Genomic DNA, 17,434 nt, shown 5'->3' on the forward strand with positions numbered 1-17,434 from the left:
CGGCGACGGGGGTCCAACATAAGGCCAAGCACCGCGAGTCCGCTGGCACCGGGAGCGCCTAACGGTCGGGCTCTACGGGCGCCAGGCAGGGCGCACCCTCCCCGGCACCATCAACCACGAGCCAACGCTCTGGGTCGGGCAAGAGGAAGGCCGAGCACCCGGCGAAGCTCCTGGAGAGGCCCCGGTCGAGCTCGAAGGTGGAGGGGGAGCGAGGCAGTGTCCCCCCCTCAAGGATAAGGCGGTGAGCGCACCTAGGGTGGTGAAGGCCTTAATCCATCCGGCCAAGCCCTCTATCGAAACTGTCGCGGCGGCCCTGGCTCAGCCTGTGGAGGCTACACCAGTGGTGGCGACCTCAGGGCTCAGAGTCTCCCTGCCACCTCGGAGGGAGTCCTCTTTTGTGCCCATCGTTAGGACCCCCGTGAAACCCCCCGTGGGGAAGAAAAAGGGGGGGGGCAGGGCGTCGTCGTAGATTCGGCCTCAACCTCGGAGGAGGAGCTGGTCGAAGTCTTAAGCCACGGCCTCGGCGTAGAAGAAGACCGGCCCGTCGGGATGGATCCCGACGCAGGTGACGACGACTTCGTCGAGGGTACCGACGGGGCCCCTGATCGCCCGTCGGATTCCCCTCTGCCAGCGCCGCGAGACAACTCGGCGGCCATTTTGTTGGCTATACAGTCCTTATGCTCAGAGATAAGGACGAGACTACCGTTGCCGACGGAACCTCTCCCGTCGGGGGACCCAGAACCGGGACCTTCTGGTGTTCCCCCTACCAAGAAAAGAAGGATCCACCCTCTGCCTCCTTTTCAGCCGTCGCGCCCCTTCCAGCCCTCCTCCCCGTCCACCCGAGGGGATGATACGGGGACTGACACGGCAGCGACGGGTACGGACGACGAGGTATACGACGAGGATGTACCGTCGTCGCCTCCCACCAGGGCTTCTCCGCCCGACGAGATTGGATCGTTCCACTCCATGATCACCAGGGCATCCCAGCTTTTCCAACTCTGCCCTGAGGAGAAGGAAGGTTTCCTTTATCAGCGGCGCGAGGCCAAGAGGAAGACGGTCCTCTCAGTGCCTCTATTGGACGACATTTGGGATGAGAGCCTCACCCTCCTCAAGAACCCTTCCACGACGCCAGCTAGAATAGACCGGTACGAGAAGAAGTACCGGGTCCCGGACACGGCCCCCCTGTGCCTCCGGGCGCAGCCTACCCCGGACTCCGTCGTCTCCGCGGCGGCCAGGAAAAAAGCGGGGGGGGGGGGGTGCGGCCTCCACATCGACTTCCCCACCGGACGGCGAGGGAAAGAAATTGGACGCTATGGGACGCAGAGTCATCTCGTCTGCGGCGATGACGATTAAAGCGGCCAACGCCTTGGCTATCGTGGCCCGCTACGACAGGGAGCTCTGGTACAAACTGGCTCCCCTGCTGGACTTCTTGCCGGATGACAAGAGGGCAGAGGCCCTGGAGATCCTGCAGGAAGGTGAGGTGGCTTCGGACCACGCCATTACCGTTGCGACGGACATCGCCGACACTGGGTTCCGCCAGTTGGGCAACAGCGTTTGCCTTAGGCGGCGTGGATGGCTCAAGGCTACGGACTTCCGTTCAGACCAGAGTCCTGGACATGCCCTTCGATGGGAACAACCTGTTTGGGAAAACAGTGGACGATTCCCTTCAGGCCATTAAAGCGGACACCGAGACGGCCCGGGCCCTTGGAGTTCTGCAAAAACGACGGACGCCCTTTCGGAGCAGCGGAGGCAAGGGCGCCTCCAAAAGTTCCGGCGGCGGTTTCTCCACCTACCGTCAAGCGGCCCGCTCGTCGGTTCAGGAGGCCTACAGAGGACGACGCAAGTCTGGCGGACCCCGCCGTCGTCGCCAAGGAGGTCAAGGCGGCAAAGCCTCGTCGAAGCAGGATTGAACCGGCCGTGGGGTCGGGCCCCCACCGAAGCACCCCGGTGGGAGGCCGGCTGGCGAGCTTTGTCAGCGTGTGGGAGTCCATCTCCACCGACCGTTGGGTGCTGGACGCCTTGGCCCGGGGCCACGCGCTCGAGTTTCAAAGAAGGTGTCCGCGCGTCCCCCCCGTGGCCAGGAAAGCTTCACGTCCCTCAACTTCTCCTGGAGGTAAAGGCGATGCTCAGGAAGGGCGCCATCGAACTCGTCCCAAAGAGGCTTCGGGGCTCCGGAGTTTACTCGAGATACTTCCTCGTGAAGAAGAAGACGGGGGGATGGCGCCCCATCCTGGACCTGCGACGTCTGAACAAGTTCATCAAGGCGCAAAAGTTCCGGATGGTCACCCTCCAGCACGTCCTGGGTCAGCTGGAGGAAGGAGACTTCCTGTCGTCGTTGGATTTGGAGGATGCCTACTTCCATATTCCCATCCTAAAGGGGCACCGAAAATTCCTCAGGTTTGTGATCTGAGGGCGTCACTACCAGTTCAAAGCCCTCCCCTTCGGACTACGGTCGGCACCCAGGGTATTCACCAAGTGCCTTGCACCGGTGGCGGCGCAGCTGCGCCGCGAGGGGATCCACGTCTACCCCTACCTGGACGACTGGCTCATCCGAGCCAAGACGAGGGAGCTCGCCGTGGATCACACGGCAAGGACCGTCCGACTTCTCACGGACCTGGGATTCTCCGTGAACTACGCCAAGTCTCACCTGGTACCCGCGCAAAACGCACTGTTTCTGGGAGCGAAGCTCGACACAGTGTCTCTTCTGGCCTCCCCGTCGGAGGAAAGGACCAGGTCCATCCTGGGCAAGGTACAGCGGATGTTGGTTTCCGACGCGGCCAAGGTGAGGTCCATCAAGTCCCTCCTCGGAATGATGTCTTCCTGCATCTACCTCATTCCCATGTGCAGGCTCCGGATGCGCCCGTTGCAGGAGTTCCTGGACGCGCGCTGGATCCAAACGACGGGCAGCTTCGAGGAGAGGATCACACTCGACGAGAGTTTCCGCCGAGCGGTCCGGTGGTGGGGCAACCGCACGCATCTGACGGCGGGCATGGACTTCCAGACCCCAGACCACCAGGAGACAGTGACCACCGATGCCTCCCTGGAAGGGTGGGGAGCGCACACCGAAAATCTGCACGCGAGAGGCCTTTGGCTCCCGACGGAGAAGTCCCTCCATATCAACGTCCTGGAGCTCCGTGCAGTGTTCTGGGCCCTCAGGTCCTTCCTTCCGTCCCTCAAGGGCAAGGTGGTGAGGATCTTCACCGACAACACCACCACCATGTTTTACATCAGGAAACAGGGCGGAACCAGGTCCCCAGCGCTGTCCAAGGAGGCGCAGGACCTGTGGCATTGGGCCATCGCCCAAAGGATGTTTCTGGTGCCGTTTCATCTGGCAGGGATAAAAAACACCATCGCCGACTCACTCAGCAGGGAGCTGCGCTCGTGCCACGAGTGGGAATTACGGCAGGATCTAGTGGATCGCCTCTTCCGACGGTGGGGCACACCCCAGATCGACCTGTTCGCGACGGCGACGAACTCCAAGTGCCGGAGGTTCGCCAGCAGGTTTCCCCAGGCGAGGAGCATGGGCGATGCCTTTTCGTTCCCCTGGGAGGGCCTGTTCCTCTACGCGTTCCCTCCTTTGCCACTGCTAATCCGGCTCGTCAACCAGCTCAAGAGGTCACGGTGCAGGATGATCCTCGTCGCACCTGCGTGGCCGAGGCAGATATGGTTCCCAGACCTTCTGGACTTGTCAGTGTCCCCGTCAATCAAGCTGCCGGTGGACACGGATCTTCTCTCCAGGGAAGGAGGCGCCATCCTCCACCACGACCCGAAATCGCTGAACTTGCAGGCCTGGCTCCTGCAGTGCTAGAGTTTGGAGGATACGACATACCGGCCGACTGCAGAGAGGTTCTTGCAAAGGCGAGGCCGTCCTCGACTTTTAAATGCTACGGACACAAATGGAAGAGGTTCTCTGTCTGGTGCCACGCACAGAAGATTAACCCTCTACGGATTACGGCTCCCCAGGTACTGCCGTACCTGCTGACGCTGGCCAAAGCTGGACTGGCACACGCGCCCATCAAGATTCATCTTGCGGCGATCTCCCGATACACCAGAACCACGGGCCGGACGTCCTTGTGGTCTCATCGTCTGGTGAAAGAGTTCATGAAGGGACTGTTCAGATCGTTCCCGCCGGTGAAGGCTCCGGCCCCGGCGTGGGAGCTCAACGTGGTGCTGACCAAGCTCATGGGACCTCCGTTCGAGCCTCTGCACTCGGCCCCGTTGAAGTTTCTGTCGTGGAAAACAGCGTTTCTTGTGGCCATCACCTCCGCACGACGGGTGGGAGAGATCCAGGCCCTTTCATGCAAGGCCCCGTACTTGACTTTTCACGACACGAGGGTAGTGCTCAGGACGCACCCCTCCTTCATGCCCAAGGTACCGTCGGACTTCCATCTCAACGAACCCTTGGTGTTGCCTGTGTTCTTCCCGTCGCCTTCGTCGCCGGCTGAGAGGACTTTGCACTCGCTGGATGTGGCTAGAGCGCTGAAGTTCTACGTGGACCGCACGAAGTGTTTTCGGAAGACGTCACAACTCTTTGTGAACTTTGGACCTGTCAATCAGGGGAAGGCTCTCTCGAAGGCTTCCATTTCCAGATGGCTCTCCGGCTGTATCATGTACTGTCATCGGTTGGCAAGCCGACCGCTGCCTGGCCGTCCGAGAGCCCATTCCACCAGAGCGATCGCAGCTACCACGGCGTTCCTTTCTGGTGTGCCCCTGCTGGACATATGCAGGGCTGCTACGTGGAGGTCGACGCACACCTTCACGAAATTCTACTGCGTCGATCGGGATTCCAGAGAGGAGTCCAGGGTCGGCCAAGCAGTGCTGCGCAACCTGTTCGCCTGAGGTGAGCCTGGTGAGGAGGTAAGATGCTTAATGTTGAGTTTGATGTACTGCTTAATGTTGAGCCGTTGCCACCTCCCGTGGTTGTGCATGTGTGTACTGCTATGTATTCTTTATTCATGAGCATGTGAATCCATGCCAGACCCCATGCTGGAGAAGGAACAAGTTACTTACCTGTAACTGTTGTTCTCCAGCATGGGTCTGGCATGGATTCACATGTGAACCCTCCCGCCTACCCCTCTGCGGCTCTTCACTTGGTCATACTGCCACTTCCTGTGCTTCCAAATCTGAAGATGGCTGCCAGAGGCGGTGCTTAGGTAGAGGGCAGTCATTGGCTGTGGTCAGTATGACGCAGAGACCAGTGATTGGTTATTACTACGAAAGACAGATCAGAAACGAAACTGATACTGGTTTTTTCTTTACCGAGGATTCCCAGCCTGACGACGGGGAATATTCATGAGCATGTGAATCCATGCCAGACCCATGCTGGAAAACAACAGTTACAGGTAAGTAACTTGTTCCTTATCCCCATTTGTTATGAGTCCATAGGGTTTTTCTGCACTATTACCACCGGCGGTAATATCAGTGTTGGTAATAGTGCTGCAAATAGGCAGAAAGCTGGTGATTTACCTCTAGAATAGAAGTCGCCAGCTTTCTGCTCAAACTCAGGATTGGGTAGAGCAGTAATGCAACGGTAATGGCGTTACCGCCGCATTTTTGAAGCTCAGGCCAACCCCTGATGAGGCACTTTATAATCTAAATATTGGGTGTATTTTGTAGTTCTTTATAATTCATAAACTCGGACTGTTGAACAATGTTAAAACTCAATTTGACATCACACCTGTCCAATTAGGATATAGTTAGTGGTGGCTACCTCTCACCAAGTGAACCTCATCTAATACGCTTCTTAGGAATTTCACAGCATCGGCACAGCCCTCCCCCCCACTAACCTTGGCCTGTCCCTCTTCAGCGCCTGATCTTGGCACTAAGCCGCCTCCCTAATTCCTAGGCCCTTCTGCACTCCAAACTTCATCCTCCTCTGAGGCCCATCCAATTATATCAAGACAACATCCCAGCTGGGAAGCCTAAACTGCACTGTAGCCCATTCTTGCATCAAGACCCATCACAGCACTAGGAAACGAGGTAAAATGTTGCTTTCCCCAAACTTTTAATTGTTACTTGAGATAATCTCAACAGAAAATTGTGTTCTGAATTGTGCACTTGATTTTATACACATCTTGCCCAACCCTATTTAAAAAGGAAAATATCCTTTTAAAGAAAACACTTGTTCACAGGAATTCGATTTGTGTGTTTAATATTTTCTTTCGCTATTGAAGATATTGCTATTGTGTTATCCTGGCTGTTGGCCATGAAACTTGCACTTTAAGTAAAAACTCCTCATGAACCCTGAAGGAAACCTTAGGTACTGGGGCTGTGCAAATATATGGGCTGTGCTCTGAGTGCACTTCTTTTGTTATTTTTGAAAATGTATATGGTTTTGACAAAGAAGCAAAACTTTGGCTACACCAAAAGAAAGATGGAAAAGATAATTGAACCCAGACACGAGTGAAATATTTACTGAAATCACATATTAAGTAATGCATACTTGTGTTAGGAACGTTCTAATGGACTTGCATAAGCCTACCTCTGTTAGTTTTCCATTACTTGAACTTTTGTCTGCTACTTGCAGTGCCAATGTATTCACTTTTTAAATAGTTCTTTGTTAGCAAGCATGTCTTCGAGCTCTAATGAGCAGTCACAAAAAAGGAACTAATGTACACCCAAGGTTTCTCTTTTTTGGTAAGCTAGACATCCTTGCGGACAGAGTGATGTCAAAAACCTACAGAAGATGATTAATGGTAATGTTTCTCTTTTCTAGCAAATCTTCTCCGACTTCCTAACCATCGAGATGCTTTTCCACGCCAAAGCTCTTGAAGTCTACTCGAGCGCTTACCAGAATCTAGAAAACTGTGATCTGGAAAAAGATATGGAGGTGGGTTTGAAAAGAGAATCTTTCTTTTAGAAAATCTCTAAGTCGTATGTGAAATGTAATCAGAAAATGTGTTTTGGAATTCCTTGCAGTACTCCAGCCCCTCTTCCATACCTGCGGAAAACCCTTTATTACATAGACGGGAGACAGCGATTTTCATAGCCTAAGACATTTTTCAAAGAAGCTTAGGTATATGTGCCGCACTGCTAACTCTCATTTCTGCTCCATTAAGCACCACTTATGGCATGTAATACATGTTCTACATGCGGTCTTGACGCCTACAATGTTGTGGATCCTTTCTCCACAAGCTTGCCTAGAGTGTCCAAGCCCAAGCTATTTTTGTCAGATGTCCAACACATGTTACACACATTATGTTACTCTTACGATTGTCAATTCAAATGGTGGGAAGAACTGATCAGACTCCTTCCTTTGGAAAGGAGACAAAATAAATGCAGACTAATACACTTCTTTTTCTCCATCGCCTCGGCTGGTTTCTCTCTCCTTTGCATCACAGACCCAAGGAAATTCTAACAACTGACCACTGGTCTACCAGTGCGACAACTTCACTTCCTGTGCAGAGGCTAACACTGGTATCCTAAGTACAGAGGACTTCCCAAACTCATTAGCCTACGATTCCTTCGAGGTGGCTGCACATTGTCCTACATTCACTCTGAGAAATGTATCGGTGGGGTTCACTGCAAAGGCAATAAAAGGCTTGATTCTGGTTTTATCCCTTAGGGATCCATGGTCCCTTCCACCAGGGTATCCCCAGTGGGCACGCAAATCCTATTGAACAGCAAGTTCGTAGTCTGCAGCTGAGAAAGTAGCTCCAGCCTAAGCTTCAACTTGCAGGTTTAGAGCTGCATCATGGTAGCCCTCAGTCTGCAATTTGGCATTGGGCAACAATGTCGATCCACTGTGAATTGCTTATCCTTTACTTTGAGTATGTAAGAACTTGGTATCTAAATTGAATCCTGCCCAAATTACTTATCAGCAATTTAAGGTAAACTTAATTCAGACTGTTGATGATTTCTCTCTTTAAAACCTGGTGGTATGGTGATATTTCCATTCACCTCTTTCCTCCATAAAAATCCTCCCCACCATGTGTGGGGATTTATGTAGTTTTGGCTCACAAACCATTTGAATTAATGGATTGTTTATTTAGACTGTGTCATGGCCCTTGCCCCTGGCCCTCACTGGCAAGTCAGCCTTCCAGTTATGGCCAGGTCAAAGGCCTTGAAACCTCATCCAAGACTCTCTTGGAGTCAGTCCTGGCACTTAACCATCAGGAAGACCAACATTAGAATGGGACTATTTACTACTTGGGACTATTTAACTTGGGGGGGGGCTGAGGGGGGTTCAGCCAACATGGAGGCACACACATAGCTCAGTTACAAGGAACTGAGCTATGCGGTCTAGTCTTTTGGGTGTGGCAGGCCTGAGACTATTTTACCTGGACTACTTCACCTGAGACTATTTAAACCGCACCCAAACAGCAGAACATGCTTTGCGTTATTCTGCTGTGGGCAGCGTAATGCTCACCGTGTCCAGTTCTTTGATGCCAGTTTACCAGAAACCAAGGACCTGCAGAGAGAGAAAGAACACTACGAAACTTACCTGGAACAGTATCCTGTCTTCAATCCATCGCCGACTTCAGTTCCACTTACCTGAAGGTACAAACTCCATCATCCGGCACCGCATGCATCCTGGAATACCATAACCTGGAAAGAGGAGAAAGAAAGACAGCATTATTAAGCGTTTACTCATGTTTCCTCCCGAATGAAGAAAGTCACACAATTCTTACCTGGGTAGTCATCTCCTGGTCAGTATCATTGCTGGACCATTATGGCGCTCGGCGAGGAACATCGCAACCTGCAAGGAGAGAAAAGACACAAGTTAGCAATATAAAAGGCGAAACAGCGCCACGCATCGTGCATTACTCACCGGACAGCATCGCGCACACCGCGCTTTCACCTACCCGCCCATGCTCATCTTCAAACTGCATGACCACACCAAAATACCTTTCCATACCTAAAAGGAAAGAAGCAAGACATTATTCGAACTAAGAGGAACATAAGAACTGCATATAAAGACTGTAAAGCAGCAAACCTACGGAGTCGCAGCAGGCCTGGATTCCCACAGGGGGGCTTGCACCAGTGAAGTAACTTGGTCGCTGCTCGCCCCCAAATCTACACGCCCCGGCCACGATGAGCAGGACGGAGAATCCACCTTCTACAATATTAAGACCCATCTTTAACCAGAGGCCTTACCAAGGGACCGGTAGAAGGTTTGAGAGTGCAAATTATCCAACCAGGGGTGGGTGGCATCCCCGTGGATACCAGGGGAGCGTAACACTTAGCTTGATTGAAAACCATGTGCTTAGTGGGCGTTATTTAGGGTCGCTGGGTTGGTGAACTACAAGCCGTGTGTTCAGGAGAAACATTCATTGTGTTTCATAAAGACAAGGTTTTCCTTTAAAACACTCTTCCTTCTTACAAAAGGTACTTACCGAATTTCATATTAACCCTGGACATTTTCTTCCCAGTTTCCTTTACTATATGGTTGATTATGCAGAAAGTGTACTACAGTATCATCTGGAGTGTAACTCAGCAATTCACTTATCTACAGAGGTTCTTCAACACCTCTGCTGGGTGGAATGCTGACTAACAAACTTCCAAACCCACTATCACCCACTGGATTTATTTGTGCACATCTCCCTGGGTCTTTCTCCTCCAAAGGTCTTCATGTACATTGTTCAATAGCCAAAGCAATCCTCCCTTGTCTTCCAGCTAAATGTACCCCTGGATGGCATTTGCAAAGCAGCAACATGGGTAACCCCCTTTGCTTTCTTCCAGCACTATTATTTTGACTGCAGTTCAACAGCGAATCTGCATTGGTTGAACAGTACTTTTTTACCTTTTCATTCACCTCTGGCAATATAAGGGATGCGTGGTCAACATTTGAAGTTGAAGGTGGTCTGAAGAAGTTTGAGACGCACCGGAACTTTGGAAAGGAGGGTGATGCCCTGATTGCGTGAAGTAGGCTACACGTACATATTATAACAGCCCCTGATTAATGTCCGGCGGAATCAAGCCTAGAGGACAGAAACTTAGACAAGTTGGGCTAGAAGAGAAGTATAGAATTACATAATGTTTGTACTTTGCTTCTTTTTTCTAAAAACGGAGTGCAAAATGACACTATTGGTTTTAATGTGTTCTATGTTTCAAGAGATACATTTTTCTATATGGATTTTATCTGTATATTATGTCTTCTGTGCATAAATGTTGAATAAAATATATTTGTGATATTCAATATGTTTTAGAAATTGAAAGGTGGAACAATATCACCTTGTTTATATATTGCTTCATTGATTTTCATAAACACTGAATACCTCCACCCATGTACGGGATCTCAAAACGGAACACTTTTTTTTTTTAAAGTTGCAGAGCGAATACTCTTGAAGAACAATCATTAAAGAAAGTCATCATGAAAGATGATAATAAAATGTAATTTATCTGCCTACAGGAGTTATTCCTACATAGGAAACCCTGAAACTAGAGAAAAAGAAGGCAGATGGGTGATTTGATACGAAGTGGAAAAAATTGCACTGTCACTTTAAGGCAGCCGGTGCCCATCATGCTTACCACTCTGTTGAAGTCAACATAGTGCTACTGTACTCCTAATCCATAGGCCCCTTTCCTCAATATGACCCATACTCCATACCATTTAATAGTCCTTATTTTTCTTTTTTAAATACTGTCGCAGCAGACTAGCGGATAGTGCAAGGTGTGCACAAGAGGGTGAAGCGTGGGGTGCATGTCAGTCATACACCTGTACACACTGACATATTTTGATGGCTCCTGGCCTGCCCCCTTCCAAGGGACAACATCCAATTTTATTTAGGATAGGGGGTTTTGAAGTACATTCATCACTACAGGGATTAACTTGCACTGAAAAGTCCCTACATTTCATGGAAGGTTCTTTTTTTGTCATTTGTTTTCGTAAACATAAGCCTTGGGCTCTATCCTATACCAGTGCGCAGGAATTTTGGTACCTGATCAGTGCAAGGATAGACCGCAAGGCTTCTCATAGCAAGAAGAAATCCTTGAGGATCCCAGTCCATCTGTGCCAGCCAAAGTAAGGGAAGGAAGCACAAATATGTTGGTTCCCTCTGGTCTCTTCATAATTCCCGACAGTAGCAGAACTCCTTAGTTGTCTTTGATATGGCGTTTTGTTCTCATGCTGGGTACAGACTGGATAGCGAAAGAACGGGTGCCAATGCAATAGTTAATTAGAATAGTTGGTAACTGAATGCAAAGTCTGCTTCCAATCGGGGGAGTACGACCTGGCAGCCACCCATTCACTGGATGTTTCCACATTCAAGCTTTCCATGGCTTTCACCTAACAGCGAAATTACATTTCTTCAGAGTTAAGATAAGATTATTAATACATTTGCAAAATACAGAGGATCATTGCTCAAATAAAATTATAGTTCTCCATATCAGCAGTTCATTTTAGTTTGCTTGTATTGTTTCACCCTCTGGCCTTTCTCACCACTGTGTAGAAAATACTAAACGTGTATCACCAATTGTTAGGAAAGATTTTCTTTTTGCGCTTTCCTCCTGTACACTTCTATGGGACACCTTATCATTTTGCTTTGTTTTCAATCATCCTGGCCTGACATTTAGGAGGTAAGTAAAGCCATGTGCTTTACTTCCCCTGTCTTTGTGCTTTTTCTTATGGAGAAACTGATCAGTCCACTTTTATTATTGGGGTGCGGACCTGTTACCGCCTCCTGATATCCTGATGCCACCCGGATATCACAAGTGGTGGCAGTAACGGTTACTCCCCATTTCCATGGAGTCCTATAAGGCTCCATGGAAATGGGGACACAGAAGCACCGGCACCGTTGTAACGGTGCCGGAGCTTCCATGACAACCATGCTAATAAGGGCCTGAACTCCTGGCCCCTACCGGCATCGTTGTAGTATGGTGGTCCAGAAAGGGTACCGGTACGTTGCTATCTGCCCCATTATTTCCAGACCGCCATACTTGTAATGAGGACCTATGTCTCTCTTTATGGATTTTTTGTATTGTTACAATTGCACACCTCACCCTCAAGTGAAGTGCGGTTAGGATACATTGTGTCCTCGTAACTCTTTCTGTAATGGCTTTTTGGTTACATTTACAATGTACCTTGGATGGGCTGGTGACAGCAGACGAACCTCTGTTTTATGCTTTTTACCCATGCACTACTTGTTCACCTTGGTGGCATAGTTTTTGCCTGTCCTTTGGACATATTGTTCTTTGGCTGCCTTTGGTCTTCTCCCTGCCCTCAGAATTGCTTTATATGGGAAGACCTTTCCCAGGGAAAGCTGCTGCTTTTCCCAGGAAATGGGTGGTTTGTGTGTGAGCCCAGATGTCGGGGCTGGGACTGTCTAGGGCCAGTCCACTTCCAGGTGCCTGAATATCTGTTGCTGGGATATGTTATGGGCAGTAGCTATTGAGGACTGGATAGCCACTGCCAGTTTGAATGGTGCAGATCCTTAGCCAGGACCCCTACAAAGAAGTGCAGCCTGCTAGCAACCAAAAATATGACTCCTGCATCTAACCAGCATCCACTCCAGTGAAATCCTGCTCCTTTGCATAATCTCAAGAAGACCGTTGTCAGTGCTTCGACCCATGTATTGGTGGGAACAACCAGTCTCGTCCCCTTCTCAAGGAACTGTGCCTTCTGACCCTTTGAATGTGTCCCTGGACCCACTGGTACAGTGTCCTGCTCACTCCTGGGCTACATTGGTGCTGCTGCCGCTGTTTTGAGTGCATCCTTGGAACGTGGAGGATATTCAGCTTGTACTTCAAGATGCCTGCTCCTGCATTTTTAGCCTTCTTGCATCAATAGAAGACACGCAGGACCTGCTCCTTTGTTCATCCACTGCAGATCTCCTGTTGCTGCCTGACCATGGTGATCCTGTTGCAATGGTTCTTCACATAAGAAACAAGTGGTGGTGCCAAGATGAGAGCAACTGAAGGACAAGGCAAGAGGTATTCGATCAAATCATCCATTTATTTTATTTAAATTGTGATAAAAAATGATAAAAAAATCATCATGAACGTCTTTAATTCATTTTTATAAAAAAAAAACACACATCCTATATAGCTGCCATTCATACATTCATTCAGCTAATGCAATTCCTAAAACAGTTCATTTAAGTTTTTTTTAGTGGAAATGTAAGAAAGTGCAACAACAATTCCATTGTTTAAATAAGTTGTTCATTCCAAAAGACAATTATTATCAAAGCATTCAATTTAGATTTTTTCTGTAAACGATGAATGAATGCAAGTACAATTCCTATGTAGAGTAAATGCAGATACACTTCCAATATTTTGATGATAGTAGTTCACTCCAGACAAAAAATATTACCGACTATTAGTGCCCATGCAAATAAATCTTCTTTATCAAACAGGCTTCTTAGTAAATAGTTTCGACTTGGTTGGTTATCTGTCTTCTTCAGGATTGGGATGAACCTAGCAACATTTCTTAAAGCCCAATGGGTGAATCCCCTCGGCTTAGTTTAAACAGAAAACTAACCCAATCTGTCTCTTTAGTAGACAGATGGAGTGTAGCCTCGGCTTCGTTTTTTCAGAAATCGAACAAAATCTGTCTCCAATGAGATAGGCTACAGCTCCTCAAAATGTCTTCTGTGCGTGCAATGTGAACAAGAAGTAAACAGAGTCCAGTCCCCTCCGTGTAGCGGTTCTTGTTCTGCATACGGAAGCGCTTCTTGCATCGAATATCAGGACGAACGGGCAGGAGGTCTCCCCCAAACCCCTGTTTTTTTGGGGGAAAACTCGTATTTTTTTTCCTATACGAACGCAAAAAAAAAGACATTTAAAAAAGGCATTCATATTTATTTTTTTCGGTCTTTTTTTATTTGAAACTATTGCAGTTCGAAACAATGTATTGGACCCTTTGACTGGACACCAGTCTTGGGTGCATTGTACTAAACCAGGGCTGGCCTGTTTTTTCCTTGCGCAACTCCCTTGGTGGGTGGTCACTGCATCACCAGTTGCCAAAGTGTCAAGAGATCTCCCGATGACCTTTTTTAAGACTGATTTTGGTACGAGTTATGCCTCTTGCCCACTGCCTCTGGGGTGACATAGAAACACTCTTCCCCTGTGTTTTTAGTTAGTTTTCGTAAGTATGAAAAGCGAGCGTGAATATACATCTAACATTTATAGGGCAATGCGGTTTCAACAACCCCTCCCCTCACAATCCCTCCCCCCGTTTGTTGACCTCGGTGATATCCCAGTTAACCCATGCCCAACACCATCCCAGACCAAACTATATCCCTAAGCAGGGATTAAGTACTTATGATGTACATGAAGGGTCAGCACTTGCATGAGGCACCCACCAATAAATATAATTAACCTTCTGCTATCTTCCTTTAAGAAGCAGGTGGAAAGAACCCACAGTCTCTCTGAATTATGAAAAGTGTAATTTCTTCCCACCTGTACTTGGATAACGTCGTGTGAATAGATTTAAGAGATCTACTTCCCTTCACCATTGTGAATTAATACGTTCAATGTTTATTTCATAATGAACATGTTCCATAAAGCATATCGTACCAAACTAGGCATTACTCATTCTCAGCTAACTGCAATTATTGTATAACATTGCCTAAACTCTCATAGAACTGTACATGTAAATATCATAATACTGTAAATTAACCTTTGTACAAATATAAATGTTACATGCAATTATGTTTAACACTGTAATCTCTATTGTACTTATTGAATTTTACTGTAAATTTCGGTTCTATGCAATGATAACCTGTAAAATGGGCGCCCAGATACCCTTGGGTTAGGAGCGCTATATAAATAAATTCAAAAAATATCATCATACCTAAATAATTGAGATTTTTCCACAACCTTTTGGTAATGGCTGTGTAACCATAAAGGATTTTCAAAATCCACCCTTTTGACAGATCTTGAGAGTCCAACCTATTGTGGTCAACAGGGAAAGTCACTAATATCTAGCCAAACTCTAATTTAGGGTGACTGAGCAGTGAGGCTTAGGAATCTTGGGAGCGTGTGAGGGTTGTGAACAGTTCATTTAAGCACATGCAGAGCGCTCTTGATGATACTAGTCAGGCAGAATGTATACAAATACAGTTCTATTAATTTAGGCCTTGGACAAACACCAATAAAACATCGGAGGCAAGTAAACTACTACACATATACTATTGACGTATGTACATTCACTTTGGAGAGCCATCCCTACAGAACACCCAATAAATAATTTTTGATGTTCGTTCGAACAGAATTATAGATCGCAGTAATATAGTAAATCAAGTGACAAAAGACAAAGGTCAGAAATAAACCAGTTTTAAAGGAGATAGAAACCTAATACAAAGCCTTATTAAAGCAAGACTCAGAACCTTTCATAGAATAGATGGGTCCTGGTACCCTAAAGGTCACAAGTCCAAATGTATCCTTTTGCAGGGAGATAGGAGTCTTTTAAGTAGACTGACCAAGTATTGGCCAAACCAAAAGAAAGATGCAAGAGTCTCAAATAGTAGAGAACAAAGGAATACAAGTTTGTAGGAGTTCCCCTTCCAATCTCATTGCCTTAGGGGAAAGCCCATGGGGGGATTCATGACCAATCATGACAGGCAAGGGAAAGGGTAGGGTCAGGACCTTGCCCCTGTACAACTCTATGAAGGGAAGGGGGGATCCAGGCTTGTCTCCCTTATTGAGATTCAGCTAGGCACCACCTCTAGAGACAAACTTTCTTCTATAAAAGGTTCTTTTGCTGAGATTACATGAGTCATAGATGCAGTGGTAACTTTCGGCATCTGGATTGGTTCCAGCTAAGTGGCGGTACAGAACTCTGGTGGGACGGTTCCTGATTCTGGATAGCTGGACGTCTCAGGTACCCTGAAAGATGCACCACCATACGTCCCATGATGACATGAGACCCTAGGGCACGATGAAAGTGGGTAGCAGCGATGATCACCACACACAAGCTCAGCAAGCAACCCATGTGACGAGCACAATTATCAATGTATCCTATTCTATAAACTGCACTCGAGTACTAATACTGAGGACACTTTAGCCATAGGCATTGTTTCGAATCTAGATGTTTGCACTTCCCGGACTTAGTACTTGAAAACGTTTGTTGCATCCCATACTATGACTGTAACTAGCTTTAGCACATAGCATCTAACTAAACTAGCATCTGCTAGGTATAGCACAGAAGTCACTCCCCTTCACCTATACTGAATTAACACTTAGATGTTAGTATGACCCCAGCTTAGCTTGACAATGACCTCTGCCTGTTTGACTAAACTAGCCCAGTCTGCACTACTTACCTGTGCCATCATAACCATTATGGCCACTGCCATCAAAACAAACCCTCCTAAGGATAGAAACCTGAGACTTGGGTCTAGAGTGTCTCCTATCTATGAACCTTATAGAAACCTTCCTAACAATGCTAATAATCAAACTATTACCCGGTCTAAAAACCCCTCTTCCACACTAACGCAAACTACCAATGACTGACTAAACTCCCTCCAAAAATCGCACTTCCCGAAATACCCTCTCGCACAAAACCTTGCTACCTGCCAACTCCGACAGTACCTTAATGCTAACAGGGTCCCTCATTAACTCTAGATCAGTGGTAGCCCATGCTACTGAAATCGCAGACATCTTAAACAATGACAGTCTCGATTTACTTGCCATAACTGAGACTTGGCTACATGAGGCCGCAGAACCAACTCTCATGCTAGCAGTCCCTGACAACTACCAAATTATTAGAGTGGACCGGCCTAATGCCAGAGGTGGTGGCCTAGCCATCATCTTAAAAACAACCCACTCTATTAGACTTGCCACCTCGGCTCCCCTCACATCCTGTGAAGTACTCACTGCCAAATTGCCCCTCTCCAACAATCGCACTCTAACCATCCATCTGATATAGACCCCCTGGGCCACTAGGCACCTTTGAAGACGCCTAACCAGTCTTCTAGCCGACAACACTAAAGATCACACTCAAACACTACTATTGGGAGATTTCAATCTAGGCTTTAATGATACTGACAACAAACATGCTGAATATATTGCAGCCTTACTAAATGACCACGGTCTTACGCAAAAAGTCATCTCCCCAACGCACATCAAAGGAAGGACCCTTGACTCGGTATCCGAACTAAACTGCAACATCCACAATCTTGGACAGATCATCACTTAATAAATTTCTCTGCCGCATTAGACCTCCTCCGCCCTAAGTCCAATAACATGGCACCGCCTCTCCCTACCAGAAGTAAGAAGGCTATTACTGCTGAAAAACGTATCCCTCTTCTCCTCCCTGCCATCAATGGAATGGAAAGTAACAACCCAGACGCATTGGTAAATACCTTCAATAATGCTATGAATAAGGCACTGGACATGATTGCTCCAGTCAAACTGCACAAAGCTAGGCAAGTAGCGCACCTGAACGCCTGGTTCACTCCCCAACTCAAATACCTAAGATCACAAAAAAGGAAACTCCAGTCTATTTGGCGTCAATCCCCCCTCTGAAAATAACAAAAATAATCTAACGGAATTTGCA

General features: G+C 47.9%; 1 protein-coding gene across 1 annotated transcript in view; it reads left to right on the top strand.

The window, feature by feature from the left end:
- The window catches only part of CIBAR2 (CBY1 interacting BAR domain containing 2), a 274,308-nt gene that overhangs the window by 190,166 nt on the left and 66,708 nt on the right, over window positions 1–17,434 (top strand). The window contains exon 7 of the mRNA XM_069638286.1: window positions 6,716–6,829. Coding sequence (XP_069494387.1) covers window positions 6,716–6,829 — 114 coding nt within the window. The remainder of the gene's footprint in view (window positions 1–6,715; window positions 6,830–17,434) is intronic.

This window comes from Ambystoma mexicanum, chromosome 1q, assembly GCF_040938575.1.
Source record: "Ambystoma mexicanum isolate Mex_15411 chromosome 1q, UKY_AmexF1_1, whole genome shotgun sequence".
NCBI lineage: Eukaryota > Metazoa > Chordata > Amphibia > Caudata > Ambystomatidae > Ambystoma > Ambystoma mexicanum.